Here is a 16817-nt window from a genome sequence, read left to right as displayed (position 1 = left end):
TTGGTATTAGCAATGCAATAGTATTAGCGATCTTCCTTTCTTTCTTTCTTTCTAGTAGAATGCACAGATAATAATTACCGTCCGTTGATGTTTTCTGTGTCAAATTAGAGCCAATTAAGATTTTTAATCTGGCTCAATCGAAAATTTATCCTGACACAGAATTCTAAATAAAGCCTATTGTGAAATCGGTGGATTCAAACAAATCCTTTGGTTCGCAAAACCATTGCCCAGTGAACAAAAATATTATTATTATTATCTATTATTATTATTATCTTCATCATAAACACATCGCCAGCCCACTACCGAGAATAGCTCTCCTCTCAAAATGAGAAGGGCCATACTACGCCCCGGAGCGGAAAGTTCTTGTGTGGAGACCGTGTTTGTGAGTATGTTATTAGTGCAAGCGTAGTGTGTGGCGCCCTCCAGCACGATGGACCGACGATATAAAGCGGCTGGCGGGAAGTGGCTGGATGAGAAAGACTGAGGACTGTGTGTGGTGGCGCTCTTTAGGGAAGGCCTATGCCCAACAGTGGACGTCCACAGGCTGATGATGATGGTGATGATAGTACTACGCCCCGCTGGCCAAGTGCAGATTGGCAGACTTCACACACCGTTTAGGAAATTATTATTCCTCAGGCTTGCAGGTTTACTCAAGATGTTTTTTTCAATGCTTAATTGCTTAAAACGCAAGTAATTTCGAAAATCCTAATGCCCGACCTGCCGTATAGTAGGCGGATGTCTTAGCCATGAGGTTATCACGACTCAAAAATAACAAATTATGACTCGTATCTTAATTATTATGGTTTGAATGTGCTTGAGTGGTCTTACAAATTCGGTTATAAAGCACAGTTACCACCGATATGCATAGTAAGTAGGTATGTAGTGATTACTAAAATGTTGGTCATTAGAATTACACATGTTGAAATGGAAGCCCGTTCATCTCACGGTCGTCGAGAATAGTTATATTAGATCATTCACAACTTGGCACATGGCGATATTCGGAGCATCACGATCTGGGTCAGTTGCTTAGTAAGCCAGCTTACGAATGAGAGTAACAATAATAATAGCTGTACCTATAGCTTCTGTTGTCGAGAATAAAGTATGATTATATCCCTCACTAGCTGATGCCCGAGACTTCGTTCGCGTGGATTTATGTTTTTTGAAAATCCCGTGGGAACTCTATGATTTTCGGGGATAAAAAGTAGCCTATGTACTAATCCAGGGTATAATCTATCTACATTCTAAACAGGCAAATCCGTCGAGTAGTTTTTGCGTAAAGGAGTAACAAACATACACATACGCACATACATACATACCTACATACACACATTTTCGCCTTTATAATATTAGTGTGAAGTGTGATGGTAAGTATATTTTTTGTTTCTGATGAAAACAAGGTTGCATTTGACGATTCAAACTACGAGTGCTATTGATTAATCGGTCTAAGATTAGTATATGTACTCTTATTTGTGAATGCTAGTATATCATTATATTATGTGAATAGCGGGTACGTACCATGATTAATAAGATGGTTTTGAGTTATCGATATTTCGACCCAGTTACATGAGTCGTGGTCGTCTATATAATTATGTCGTTAAACCACGAAATACGCCTAAAATTATTATTTGTATGTATATCATTTGCTGCTATTAGATTGATCTACTAACTACCATAATTTTATGATATTTATGCTATACTAGCCATCCATATTCCGTCCATCAGATTGCATGCGTCCACTGCTACCTCTTTGAGAGCACGCCATTTGTAACAGATCTCAACAAGTGTAAATTATAAATTTATAACACCCCTGACAAGTGAAGGTTAGAGTAACTAGAAAAGAGCTGATAATTTTCAAACGACTGATACACAGATACACACATCAAACTTATAACACCCCTCTATTTGGGTCGGCGGTTAAAAAGGCCGTGGTTAGAAAACCGTGTGGTCTTTCACCTTCCTCATCACATCTATAAACTATACTCGTCCACAATTTCGGAAGCATCAGAGCTCCCAAAGATTTCTGGGTGGAGCATTGGACATGATTTTCGTCTCACTCGTGTTCATTTTTAGGCCCATATGTTGAGAAACTCTGCAGAGGTCAATTTAGCTCTCAGAAAATCTGCAATAGAGACAATGCTGAGGGTGTTAGCGCTAGTATTCTAATCTAAATAATTTTACTCCTTATGCCAATGTAAATACTAAGTACCACCTAGTACCTTAGTAAAAGCATTTACATACGAGCATCTAATACGAATTTCAACAGCATAAACTTATACCACGACATGAGAATTTCCATTTGTTAAACGAGGGATGAAAGCAGCTAAGGAGAGCTTTACATATTATTTGCTGAAAAGCAAGCTTAGTCTCGCGATGTACAAGTTATACAAGAATATAGTAAGTATTCAGAATTACTAACAATGCATTTGTTAACACAGGATTTGAAGAAAATTGCTGTCGTGAAAGCTGGTTTAGGTACAATTTAATATGCTTTTGTGTGGCTTATAATATATCTTACTACAGTTTTTGCGATATGAAATGTTATAGGTATAATAAAATGGCCCGATTTCACTTTTCGGTAACCTGATTTTGTATGTACCTATGTATGAATTTGTATGTAAGAAAATTAATTTATATTCTCTCAAGGATCTTAATCTTTGAATTATACTATGTTGTAGAACTAAAATATTTTTTTATTAATTAATCTTCACTGGGACCAATTACGGAAAACCCACACATAGTTATAAGAACTAGTTGTTGCGTGTGACTTCAATCGCGTTGATTTGATTTTTTTAATCCCCTAGGAACTCTTTGGTTTTCCGGAGTAAGAATTAATCACTCTTTATTATATCCAGTACTCATTGCGATGTGATTGCAGGGCAAACCAATAAATCAACAAACAGACTTTTGCTTTATAATATTATACTTAGTGATATTCATTATTATATTATTAAAGAATCTGTCAGTATGAGAATAGGCGTTACAGCCTTGAAGTCTCATTCATAAGTGAAAGGTGCTACGATGCAATGATCTATCGTTGCCGTCACATACAATGTATGACTCACGAATCACGATTGACTTTTGTGAGTACGTCTACATCCTATTTCGATGTAGAATCACACTAATATTATAAAGGCGAAAGTTTGTGTATGTGTGTGTTTGTTACTCTTTCACACAATAACTACTCAATGGATTTGGCTGAAATTTGGAATGAAGATAGATAATATCCTGGATTAGCCCATAGGCTACTTTTTATTCCGGAAAATCAAAGAGTTTCTACGGGATTTTAGAAAACCGAAATCCACGCGGGCGAAGCCGCGGGCATCTTCTAGTATCTTCTAATTATGTACATTAACTTAAAAGATGCATTAGAAAATTGATTAATTTTATATTTATTGCTAAGATCAAATTAATTGTGCTTAAAAATGTTAATTAAATTCTAAGCAGCAGTTGACGTACAACTGCACAATAATAAATTAATTAAAAGTCAAGGGGAAAATGCCAAAAGAGCTAACTTAGAAATATTTTATTTGTTTCTTTATAGAGATTGTAGAAAAATCCTTTGTGAAAATTAGTAAAACGTCTGGGAGAAAAATACGTTGAAAAGTTTCTCTTCAAATTAAAATTCGCAGTCAATGAGAATGGATGTTTTTAACTAAGGCTTATAGTGAGCTTGAACACTTTGTACATTAATAAACATACGTGGACCGCTTGATCAGTCATTGTCAACTACTCGAGGAGTCGAGAGCAGTCAGGATATTATGTGGTGCAACTGTTCAACCGCACTACCGCTTGGTGTTGTCGAAACTGCTCGAGTGGTGTTGTATGACAATGAAGAAAGATTGTAGTCCCCTATACAGTTGCATCTTGAATCGGTCAGTCATGACTGCTTCAAACTGCCCATCGATGGCCGTGCTATTTTTGAAGTTTTATAGTTATTTTAGGCGTGATGACGCCCGCCTAATCGGGAGGTTGAGGTTTCCATCGGGCACGCAACTCTTAACTTTTCGGAATTATCTGCGTTTAAGCAATTAAATGTCACTTGATTTAACGGTAAAGAAAACACAGGCAATGGGTTATGATGAAGATAATCATTACGTATTAAGTACTACATCTACTCAAAGACTTACTAAGCGCATATCCCGGAAGTTACTAGAATATTCTCAGCACAAGCTCCAAAACTAAGCCAGCCACTAAGCTAGCCAGCGGAAGTGGCAGTGGACAGGTCACGTCTGCGGCAGAACTGATGGCTGCTGGGGCAGACGTGTTCTGGAGTGGAGACCGCGTATCAGCAAGCGCAGTTTGGGACGACCTCCAACCCGCTGGACTGACGACCAGCGGGAAGTGGGTGGATGAGGAAGGTGGAGAATCGTGTGTTTTTTTAAATTTATTTATATTTTATGCACTAACACGAATTTCTCATAAGGCGGATAAGCGCTCATAAAAGATTACACCGTGCCCTGAACTTATTTCTGTGTCTAATATATGGTGTGGTGGCGCGCTCTTGAGAAAGCTTAGGTGCAGCAGTGGACGCAAACAGGCTAATTGATTGATTGAACGATTGAAGCTCCACAATTCATGACAGTACCACGTAAGCTCCAAATAGTCTGAAATTCAGTCTCCGATACATCCAGGTCAATAGTTTCTCAAAGGAGAACACTTTACAGGTTTACGTGACTGCGATTTGAACTGTTACTGAGATATTTCACTTATTCGATTCAGATTCCCTCAGTAGGTACTAGATAGTAAATACAGTTTGAAAGCCATTCATCCGCAACCGTTATGGGAATTAAATGTAGATGTAAGGAGTTAGAAGACTTTACATTAGTATTTATTACTAGGTTTATTTTATTGTGATGGATTCACCAAGATTATGATCTCTTATCCAATCGAAATGAATATTAGGGAATTATTAACGGAACCGACAGGATTCAAAATTTCAAACCCGCTTCTCTCTGAAAATCGCGCTTTGAATCCCTTGGTCGTTAGACCATATTATTTATTTGTATAAGAAGTTATCTTCAAGTAAGTACTTATTTCCAACATTTTAATATTTTTTAATTTTCCAAAATAAACAACTAAATGAGTACCTATAAAGTTCATAAAAGTAGGTACATAAAATTAATAAGTATTTTTATCGTCCTTTACTAAAACTACGTCTATGATGTTAGATGTAACGAAAGATATACAGTCTATCTATAGGTAAGTTGATTTCTATTTGCCTTATCACAAAAAGAGAAATAAATAAAGACTATTTACTAAATCCGATTTCTCAATGCTGCGCAAAAAATAATTAAGTAGTTGCTACTTCACAAGTTCGTCTTTTGTAATGATTGTGGATTGCTTACTGCAATACTAGTCCTGCTGCAGTCTAAATGTCGTGAAAAAATAAACACAAACTAGTTTTATATTCATTATAATTTAAAATCACCGTTGCGTTACTATTGAAACGGTAATTATAACGCATTTTTAATAAGTACAAACGTTTTTATAAAAGTTTTTAACAAGTCTGGGTGACTGACGTCTACAAAATATCAAGACATAGACATATTATAATATTAGAAAACGTTTGTCAATTATTTTGCTTCCTAGATTAGATCTATATTATCTATATAATAAGCATAGTATCACCGTTGAATTCACTGATTAATGAACTCTTGTTATCACTACTGAATACTGCAGATAATTTAAAAGTTGAAAACACCGTTAAAATTAATATTAACATAGATAAAGTTACACATGAGGGGCTGATTTAGTATCGCCAAATAAATAACTGAAGAATGACACGATGAAAACCAGTAACTAGGTACCTAGCCTACTTACTATTTTTTAAAGTTACTTAGTAGTTTTAAAGTTATGGCGCTATGACAGTGTTTCTATGTAGGTACCTACATACCAACACTGTCATAGCGTCATATTTATACCTCAGTTAAACATTTGGCGAAAACAAATAGTTCCGAAATAAAGTTACAATTCCAAAATTACTTGACATCTAGTAACCCTATACTTGTGACTAACAAGTTTCGAGTTAGAAACCAGAATCAAACAACCAAACTTGCTCGACTACATTCACACAAGACACTATTAAACTCTATAAACAATAGTAGTGGTTTATGTTAAAATGTACTGGGTTATTTAATTAACAACTGTTCCGAGGCTTTGACATTTGTGATAACCAAAGAAGATAGAGAGTTTTACTTACTTTTAATTGAAACGGAATTTAATAATCGTAAAATACTATCGGTCTATAATAATGATTTAATACAATAATATATATTAGTTTCTACTAGCTTCTCCGGTACTAATCACAATCCAATTTAAATAAGTCATGATGTTTGTTGTTTAAATAAGTTGTAATGAAATTAAAATAAAATACATATTTTACAAATTATTCTTAGAGTTGGGAATTTTATGCCATTAAAATTGGAAAATGCACATGACTTGGACCTGCATGATGACGAGATCGATGAGGTCGTATGAAATAATTTTATTATTACTTAGATGCATTCAACCAAACCAAAGTAATTAATATAAAACTCCAGACAGGCAAAAAGTGAAGACAAATTCGTATGCGAGTTTAACACGAACCTATATTATTTACGCGGGGTTTACGCAGCTTTTGACGCGTACGTGCCTATTTAAAAAAAAATGGTGACAGGTTACCAGGGTTGAGTTCAACTATCCAAGAGCAACAGAAGATAAAGACGTGGAAATGAAGAATAAAGTCCAGCGGTGAACTTCAATAGTCTGTAGAGTGTAGATGATGATGAAAGTTGGAAAAATTATGCCATTAAAATTGGAAATTTTGTGGCATTAGAGGTGGTGTGAAGTTTCCGCTGATTTTCGCCGTTGAATCGCTAAAGTGGGTCAAACGTTGCATCGTATTGCAACGTGCGGTGATGCGTAAATCCATCGCAGTCTTCACGATGATCGACGAACTCACACGCTCTATTTGCCACTGTTTGCTTTTTGTTCACGTGCTCGGAAGTACTGTTTTAAAATGGTGCAACATTACTTTTCTCATTAGTAAATAACTGAAAATTTTAAAAACCCCCGACACAAAAACCACTATAAGAAAACTAGAAAAGAGCTGATAACTATCAAACGCCTGAACCGATTTTCTTCGATTATAGCCAAGAACATTTTCGACTAAGCCACCTTTCAACTAAAAAAACTAAATTAAAATCGGTTTCGTAGTTTAGGTGCTACGATGCCACAGACAGATACACAGATACAAAGAATTTAAACGCGCTTTACTAGTACCTACATACATATATACGATTTTCAAATTGTGCCATAGGAGTAGGTCATACTCCAAAGTGCAACAAATGATATTTAGCACTACGTGACCGTGACACTTACTAAGTAATTAATTATTCTATACTTACCGTAGTCCGTACAGCACTTTCTTTTGGGTGAGAACTGAGAAAGTCATAACTATGCCCACTGAGATTGTGTGAAAAAGTTTACTGTAGAATTCAAGTCGCCCTTACTAAGAGGAAATACCTATTACTATTTGCTAAATAATTGCCTATGCATGCGAGATTTCTCTCTCCAGTAGGTCCCTCATGACTGAGGACCTCCCTGTCGAGTCAACATTTTGCGGTACCTATATAACTATGTAATTCCCTTCTATCGGCTCTTGTTGTTAGACATTTGTACACATCGATGTAGTTTGTACAGCATTCGCATCAGTTTCCTTCAGTTGATCTGAGGTTTCCATTTTTTCATTTTTAAACGTAGATATTTTTCGAAATACTTAAATTAATATCAGTTCTGAACGTCTTTTAAAAATGCTTGCAAAAGTTCCTATTTTAGATAGAAAATAAATGACTAATGCTATATCAATAGGCACGCGGATAAGAATGAATGTATCTGTTTATTTGTCTTTTATGCGCTCCTATGCTATTTATTTTTGTACAGTTATTATTGGGACTTGTAGGAAAGTTTCTGACATAGTATTATGAACATACATTTGGTGGAATGTGAGTCGTCCATAATATAGAGAGGCATTGCACCGAAAGCCGAGCATTAGCTAGTTCTTTATGGAAATAATCCTACGACCTACACCCATACTTTTAATAATTATTTTAATAGTCATAATTTACACCATCACACGATCCACTTACATACATAATTTTCACTTTATATGTAACTTGTTTAGTAGCTTGATTTGGTTTGAAAATTTCACTAAAAATCTCTTTTCTATTGTTTTCAGGCTGGGACTTAAAGGGACTGCATTGTTATAAGTTTTTCAATATCAGACATTCATGGGAAAAAGCAGCGGAATTATGTCGAAGGTATGACCAAAAAAACTTGTAACTTGAAAAAATGAGTTTTACATTGTTTACGTATAAAATAATAATTTTTGTTTTGTTTTAGGTACGGGAGCGAGTTGATAGTTATAGATAGTTATACAGAAAATAATATGACTGCAAATATGGTGCCATCTAGTCCTAGTAACAATCACTACTGGCTTGGTCTTGCAACTGTAGATGATCTTAGAACTAATACTTTGGAATCGGCTGCTGGGGCATTAGTATCACAATACGCAGGATTTTGGGACCTGAGGCAACCAAATCCCAAAGATGGTGAATGTGTGGATGTTCACGTAACATCAGATAGCCAATCATGGGAACTAACAACATGCGAAACACTTCTTCCATTCATGTGCAGAGCGAACGCTTGTCCTACTGGTAAAAATTCCTTCTTTTTATATTATTAATTTCTGTTATGTAGGTATACTATTTTAATGAAGTTGTTTATAAAAATTATCATACATTTACTTTTTGGTTATATTATTATGGTTGAATAATTTAAGTAAACCAAGTTTGTATTTGCAAACAATATGAAATTAGTTCAGCGTTCTTTAAACAATTGATACAATACTATTGAATTTTACAGGAACCTTCCATTGTTCGAACGGCAGATGTATAAATGCGGCCTTCAAATGCGACAAGCAAGACGATTGTGGAGATGCGTCTGACGAAATGGATTGCGCTTCTGAATGTCATTTTTACATGGCTAGTAGTGGAGATGTTGTTGAGAGCCCGAACTATCCTCACAAATATTCGCCCTTTAGCGAATGCAAATGGACACTGGAGGGACCCCAGGGACAAAACATCGTACTACAGTTCCAAGATTTTGAAACTGAAAAGTCTTTTGATACTGTTCAAATCTTAGTCGGTGGACGAACCGAAGACAAATCTGTTAATTTAGCAACACTATCAGGAAAACAAGATTTATCTAATACAACTTATGTATCCGCTTCCAACTTCATGATAATAAAATTTAGCTCTGATGGATCAGTAGAAAAGAAAGGATTTCGTGCCTCGTGGAAAACAGAATCATCCAATTGTGGGGGGATACTCAGAGCAACGCCTCAAGGTCAAGTGTTAACATCCCCTGGCTATCCTAATACTTATCCTGGTGGTTTAGAATGTATGTACATTATCGAGGCACAACCTGGCAGGATAGTATCTTTGGAAATTGACGATTTAGATTTAGAAATGAATAGGGACTATATTGTAATCAAAGATGGAAACATGCCGTCTAGCCCCGTTCTCGCAAGGTTAACTGGATCTGGTGAAGACAATGAAAAAGTAGTTATTTCTACTACGAATCACATGTATATGTACTTCCGAACTAGCCTCGGAGATTCTAAAAAAGGCTTCAATATGAGGTACTCGCAAGGTTGTAGAGCGACTATAATAGCAGCAAATGGAACTTTTACCTCCCCAGCCTATGGTCTCAGCAACTACCCAAATAATCAGGAATGTTTATACAGAATTAAGAATCCGAACGGTGGTCCACTTTCCCTTAAATTCAATGAATTCGCTATTCACCCTTCTGACGTAGTTCAAGTGTTCGATGGGTCGAGTCCAAGTGGATTACGATTACATTCAGATAATGGGTTTACTGTCAAACCGAGAATTACTTTAACAGCTTCAAGTGGAGAGATGCTTATTCGTTTTATGTCCGATTCATTACATAACGGAGCTGGTTGGAAGGCTACATTTTCGGCAGGTATGCTATATTTCGTTACAATAAATTAAAGTTTTTTTAAATAAACTATGTTGATATTTCATAAATGGAAAACTAATACCTATTTAATTTTTATTTATTTTAGATTGTCCGCCCATAAAATCTGGAATTGGTGCTCTAGCGTCTAACAGAGATACTGCTTTTGGAACAACAATAACATTCTCATGTCCAATTGGTCAAGAATTTGCTACTGGAAAGTCTCGAATCTCTACGCAATGTTTAGATGGAGGAAAATGGTCTACCACATACATTCCTAGCTGTCAAGGTAACAAATCAGTTCATATTCACTTTATCTCTGTTTTATTTCTTTGAACCTATTTTTTATTCAATCGTCCTTTTATATTTCAGAGGTTTATTGCGGTCCTGTACCTCAAATTGACAACGGCTTCTCAATTGGCTCAACTAATGTAACATACCGTGGCGTGGCAACTTATCAGTGTTATGCAGGGTTTGCTTTTCCAACTGGCCAACCCATAGAAAGAATTTCGTGTTTGTCGGATGGAAGATGGGAGAGAACTCCGACATGTCTAGGTAAATAGAAATTAATATTTTGTTCTATCAAGGAACTTTTATAAAATTAGATTACAAACATACACGTATTAATGACGAAATCAATGATTTGAGCTACCAAATAATTATCTCGTCATGAAAAAATAAATACAAATTATTTTTTTCAGCATCCCAGTGTGTAGCACTACCTGATGTACCACATGCTAATGTTACAATACTAAACGGTGGAGGTCGAAGTTATGGTACAATTGTGCGCTATGAATGTGAACCTGGATACGTTCGGACTGGGCAGCCGGTGCTGCTTTGTATGAGTAATGGAACATGGTCTGGTGAAGTACCAATATGTTCCAAAATATTGTGCCCTGAGTTTCCTGAGATTAAAAACGGATTTATTGTTGATCAAACCAGATCATATATGTTTGGCGATGAAGCACGTGTACAGTGCTTTAAAGGTAAACATTACGATTTTTAATACTTATGTATTTTTACGCCAATTATATCTAAGTATAGTTTTATAATTAATATTAAAATAACGTATTATTTTAAGGATACAAGATAAACGGTCCTAGCATAATCAGATGTGGAGCTAATCAAGAATTTGATGCAATGCCAACTTGTGAAGATATCAACGAATGTATCAGCAGCCAATGTGATTCAACGTCCACAGAATGTAAAAATACTCAAGGTGGATTTTACTGTCCCTGTCGGCCTGGATTCACACCAAGTCTGGATTGCAGGCCAGTGGGCGACTTAGGATTAATTAATGGTGCTATACCAGATGAGTCTATAACTACTTCCACGTCTGAACCTGGTTATCATAAAGGGGTAAGAAAGTTTTTATTTACTTAATGTGTCCGTGGGACTCTTCGGGAATTCATAATTTTCAAACCCGACCGGCGCCGGCGTACCAGAATAGCCGTTCCGCCAGGCGATATTTTAGTGTTCCGGAAAGATACCGTGTAGTAAGTAACATTAGGGGTATGGATTAAATAAAACTGCTAGTTTCTGGTGGGAGGCTTCGGCCGTGGCTAGTTACCGCCCTACCGGTAAAGCCATGCCGCCAATCGATTTAGCGTTCCGGTACAATATGCCGTGTAGAAACCAAACCAACCCTTCCAGGTTAGCCCGCTTCTATCTTAGACTGCATCATGACTTACTACCAGCTGAGATTGCAGTCAAGGACTAACTTGTATATGAATAAAAAAAAATTGAAAAACTACTAAGTTAGACCGCTTCTATCTTAGACTGCACCACCACCATAAGAGATATCCAAGCGCTATCTTGTTAACGATAAAATATATTTTATGTTATAACACGTTCTATTGCAGATGATTCGGCTCAATAACGGAGGAGGTTGGTGTGGAAATAATCTAGAAGCTGGAGCTAATTGGGTTCTTGTAGATTTAAGAGCACCTACAATTGTAAGAGGATTCCGAACCATGAGTGTTATGCGAGCAGACGCCAATATCGCATTTACTTCTGCGATAAGAATTCAATACACCAATGATTTAGCTGATGTATTTAAAGATTACACTAACCCTGATGGAACAGCTGTAGAGTTCCGCATATTAGAACCAACATTATCCGTATTAAATCTACCGATGCCGATTGAGGCACAATATGTTAAATTCAAAATACAGGATTACGTAGGTGCACCATGCTTAAAGCTCGAAATTATGGGATGCGCAAGACTTGACTGCTCAGACATAAACGAGTGCAACGAAAACAACGGTGGATGTGATCAAAAGTGTATCAACACGTAAGTTACAACTATAGCATTTTGATCTTTTGATACGGTATAAAATATCTATATATTACATAATTATAATAAAATTGTAGAAAAGTGGTGTCTGTACAATGGAAATAAATAAAAAAAAGTAGCAGGGGTTGTTATTATATCGATGCCGAACCCGAAATTGTAATTAATTTTTTTTTGTCTGTTTGTCTGTTTGTCTGTGTGTTTGTGCACGCTAATATCAGAAACAGCTTATTCGATTTAGATACGGTTTTCACTAATATATTGTAGTAAGCTTCACTTAACATTTAGTGTTTATTTCATGTCAATCGGTTCATAAATAAAAAAGTTATGTCAATTTAAAGAATCACGGCGAACATTTTTAACGTACAGAGTACGTACTACACGCCTCGCGCCTGAGCGTCCGTGGCTATATAAAGCGCGCTGAAAGTCACTATTCCACGCGAACGAAGTCGCGGGCACAGCTAGTATTAAAATAAGTTAATATCAATTGAAATATTTATTTACGTTTTAGGCCCGGAAACTTCTCATGCTCATGCAATATTGGATATGAGCTCTACTTCTCCAATGGAACGGCTGGGTTTTCTATAGAGAAGTCTGAAACTGGTGAAAGAGATGGTGACACATACCAAAGAAACAAATCTTGTGTCCCTGTTATGTGCCCACCACTTGCCTCGCCTGAAAATGGTCTATTACTTTCTACAAAAAGTTCCTATCACTTCGGCGATATTGTTGAATTCCAGTGTAATTTCGGATATGTTATGTCTGGATTTTCTTCACTACTTTGCACTTCAAGTGGAACGTGGAACGGCACAGCTCCAGAATGCCAATGTAGGTTTTTTTTTCTACAAAAAAAATTATATCATTTTGTTATATTTATAAATTGTTTATATTTATAACGCCATCTCTTTTTTCCAGATGCCCGTTGTGTTACATTATCTGATGACAAAAAGGATGGGTTAAAAGTGATAAGAGATGATTCTGAAAGTGTTTTGGTGCCATATAGAGATAACGTTACCATTACTTGTACTTCTCCTGGTCGTTTATTACGCAATACTGCTACTTCTTCCTTTAGACAATGTGTTTATGATCCAAAACCAGTAAGTGTACTCACATAACATTATTATTAATAATAATTTACCTTTTAAATATGTATAAATTACCATATTCATAAACCTATAAACCTATATCATATAAAAAAAATTCTATTGCAGGGTCTACCACATTATTGGTTTTCTGGTGCTCAACCCCAATGCCCTCGTAAAGATTGTGGTGTTCCGATGCCGACACCTGGAGCCGAATACGGCCAATATCTTGATACGAGATATCAGAGCTCTTTCTTCTTTGGATGCCAGAATACTTTTAAACTAGCAGGTCAAACAAGTAAACATGATAACGTAGTGAGATGTCAAGCAAATGGAATTTGGGACTTTGGAGATTTAAGATGTGAAGGACCTGTATGCGATGATCCAGGCCGACCGGCAGATGGGTATCAAATCTCGAGAAGCTACGAGCAAGGATCTGAAGTTTTATTTGGTTGTTCAAGACCTGGTTACATTTTAATTAACCCAAGACCTATCACATGCATACGTGAACCAGAATGTAAAGTTATTAGACCTCTTGGTTTAGCTTCCGGAAGAATACCCGATTCTGCTATTAACGCTACCTCAGAAAGACCTAATTATGAAGCCAAAAATATTAGGCTCAATTCAGTTACTGGCTGGTGTGGTAAACAAGAAGCATTCACTTATGTTAGTGTTGACTTAGGGAAAGTCTACAGAGTTAAAGCTATTTTAGTTAAAGGAGTCGTAACATCTGATATTGTTGGCCGGCCTACCGAAATAAGATTTTTCTACAAACAAGCAGAAAATGAAAATTATGTGGTTTACTTCCCCAACTTCAATTTAACAATGAGAGATCCTGGCAATTATGGAGAGCTAGCAATGATAACATTGCCAAAATATGTGCAGGCCAGATTTGTTATATTGGGTATTGTTAGTTTTATGGACAATGCTTGTCTTAAATTTGAATTGATGGGTTGTGATGAGCCCGCTGCAGAACCATTATTAGGTTATGACTATGGATATTCTCCTTGTGTTGGTGAGTACATCATATTGATAAGTAATTAAGATCTCATGCAATTAATATAAATATAATGTATGTCATATTATTTTACCTATTTATTTATAGATAATGAACCACCGGTCTTCCAAAATTGCCCACAACATCCGATTGTAGTGCAAACAGATGTCAATGGAGGATTATTGCCAGTCAATTTCACTGAACCAACTGCTACTGACAACTCTGGTGCTATTGCTAGATTAGAAGTAACGCCGCAACATTTTAAAACTCCGATACAAGTTTTCCACAATATGGTTGTACGATACGTAGCATTTGACTTTGATGGAAATGTTGCCATTTGTGAAGTTAACATCACGGTACCTGATTATACACCACCTAGATTGAGTTGCCCACAAAGCTACGTCATAGAACTAGTCGATAAACAAGATAGCTATGCTGTAAACTTTAACGAAACTAGAAAAAGAATAAACGCGACTGATGCTTCTGGAGAAGTATTCTTAAAGTTCATTCCCGAAAAAGCTGTAATACCGATACGTGGCTATGAAAATGTTACCGTTATAGCGTCCGATAAATATGGAAATCAAGCTCAATGCCACTTCCAGGTAAGTTCTTGACACATTTCACAAAAGATATGTTTGTTTTCTAAGGTAATAGTATAAAATTCATAACTGATATCTTCTATTTTTCCATTTTAGGTATCGGTTCAAGCCACACCTTGTGTAGACTGGGAACTTATGCCACCAGCCCATGGTTCTCTAAATTGTCTACCTGGTGATAGAGGAATACAATGTATTGCAACTTGTAGCCCGGGATTTAGATTTACTGATGGAGAGCCAGTCAAAACATTCGTGTGTGAAACAAAACGTCAATGGGTACCAACTGCAGTAGTACCTGACTGTGTTTCTGAAAGTGAGTTATTACATTGAATATGATAACAATTAACAATATAATGGTAATAATTTAATGTTGCTATAGGTATGCTTGAGTATGCTAAATTCTAAACTTAAGTTTTTCTTTCAGATACTCAACAAGCTACATACCATGTTGTAGCAGGTGTACAATATCGAGCTCTTGGAGCTGTTTCAAATGCTTGCCTACCTCAATACAAAGATCTTCTAGCGCAATATGATAACATATTAAATGAACGTCTATCTCAACGTTGTTCAGCCGTAAACGTTAACATCAATGTTACTTTCGTCAAAGCAATGCCAAGTCTTCTTGATGAAAATGTAGTTAAAATGGACTTTGTTTTGGCTATAACTCCTGCTATAAGACAGACACAGTTATATGACCTTTGTGGTTCTACGTTAAATCTTATTTTTGACCTATCTGTGCCTTACGCAAGTGCACTTATTGAACCTGTACTAAACGTTTCTTCAATTGGAAATCAGTGCCCACCTTTGCGAGCAATCAGAAGTACAATCTCACGAGGATTTACCTGCAGCGTTGGTGAAGTACTTAATATGGACACTACTGATGTACCTAGATGCCGTAAGTTAAATTACAAATTCATTTATTATGTTGAATGTACATATCAAACATTGTATGTTACATTTTCTTTTCATTACAGTGCACTGTCCTGCTGGAACTTTTGCTGGTGAAAAACAAAAAAGTTGCACGATGTGTCCACGAGGATATTTCCAGAACCAAGCACGACAAGGCTCGTGTCTTAAATGCCCTCAAGGAACATTCACCAGGGAAGAAGGATCAAAGGACTTAAATGACTGCGTACCTGTATGTGGATATGGAACATATTCTCCGACAGGATTGGTTCCATGCTTAGAATGTCCTCGCAATAGCTATACAAGTGAACCACCTCTAGGAGGATTCAAAGACTGTCAAGCTTGTCCAGTCAATACTTTTACTTATCAACCAGCAGCATTTGGAAAAGATAAATGTAGAGCAAAGTGTGCTCCAGGAACATATTCACCTACTGGTTTGGCTCCATGCTCTCAATGTCCGAGAAATTTCTATCAAAACTTAGTTGGAAGTACATTATGTCTGGAATGTCCAACAAATATGAAAACTGTAAGCACGGGTGCTACAGGTTTAGAAGAATGTCTGCCAGTGGAATGTTCTAATAGTGCTTGTCAACATGGTGGACTTTGTGTACCAAAAGGACATGGGGTTCAATGTTACTGTCCAGCCGGTTTTTCGGGACGCAGGTGTGAAATAGATATTGACGAGTGCGAAAGCCAGCCTTGTTATAATGGAGGAACTTGCATCGATCTTCCACAAGGATACAGATGCTCCTGCCCTACTGGATATGGTGGTATCAACTGCCAGGAAGAAAGGTCTGATTGTAGGAATGACACATGTCCTGAACGCGCTATGTGTAAAGACGAACCAGGTTATAATAATTACACATGTCTATGTAGGTCTGGCTATACTGGCATTGACTGCGATGTTACGGTAAGGATATTACATA

At 36.6% G+C, this 16817-nt stretch overlaps 1 protein-coding gene across 4 annotated transcripts in view; it reads left to right on the top strand.

Moving 5' to 3' along the window:
- The window catches only part of LOC123867889 (sushi, von Willebrand factor type A, EGF and pentraxin domain-containing protein 1), a 110788-nt gene that overhangs the window by 73180 nt on the left and 20791 nt on the right, over positions 1–16817 (top strand). For all 4 annotated transcript variants that reach the window (XR_006796531.1, XM_045910199.1, XM_045910201.1 and 1 more), the window contains exons 4-18: positions 8216–8297; positions 8380–8693; positions 8902–10023; positions 10127–10306; positions 10390–10572; positions 10719–11003; positions 11099–11376; positions 11880–12310; positions 12822–13138; positions 13226–13407; positions 13522–14407; positions 14498–14991; positions 15085–15298; positions 15410–15880; positions 15960–16801. Coding sequence is in view for 3 of the 4 variants with exons in the window: in XM_045910199.1 (XP_045766155.1) it covers positions 8216–8297; positions 8380–8693; positions 8902–10023; positions 10127–10306; positions 10390–10572; positions 10719–11003; positions 11099–11376; positions 11880–12310; positions 12822–13138; positions 13226–13407; positions 13522–14407; positions 14498–14991; positions 15085–15298; positions 15410–15880; positions 15960–16801 (6281 nt within the window). In the remaining variant the exon portion in view is untranslated. The remainder of the gene's footprint in view (positions 1–8215; positions 8298–8379; positions 8694–8901; positions 10024–10126; positions 10307–10389; positions 10573–10718; positions 11004–11098; positions 11377–11879; positions 12311–12821; positions 13139–13225; positions 13408–13521; positions 14408–14497; positions 14992–15084; positions 15299–15409; positions 15881–15959; positions 16802–16817) is intronic.

The sequence above is a fragment of the Maniola jurtina genome, chromosome 8 (genome assembly GCF_905333055.1).
Source record: "Maniola jurtina chromosome 8, ilManJurt1.1, whole genome shotgun sequence".
NCBI lineage: Eukaryota > Metazoa > Arthropoda > Insecta > Lepidoptera > Nymphalidae > Maniola > Maniola jurtina.
This window is presented reverse-complemented; position numbering and strand designations above follow the sequence as displayed.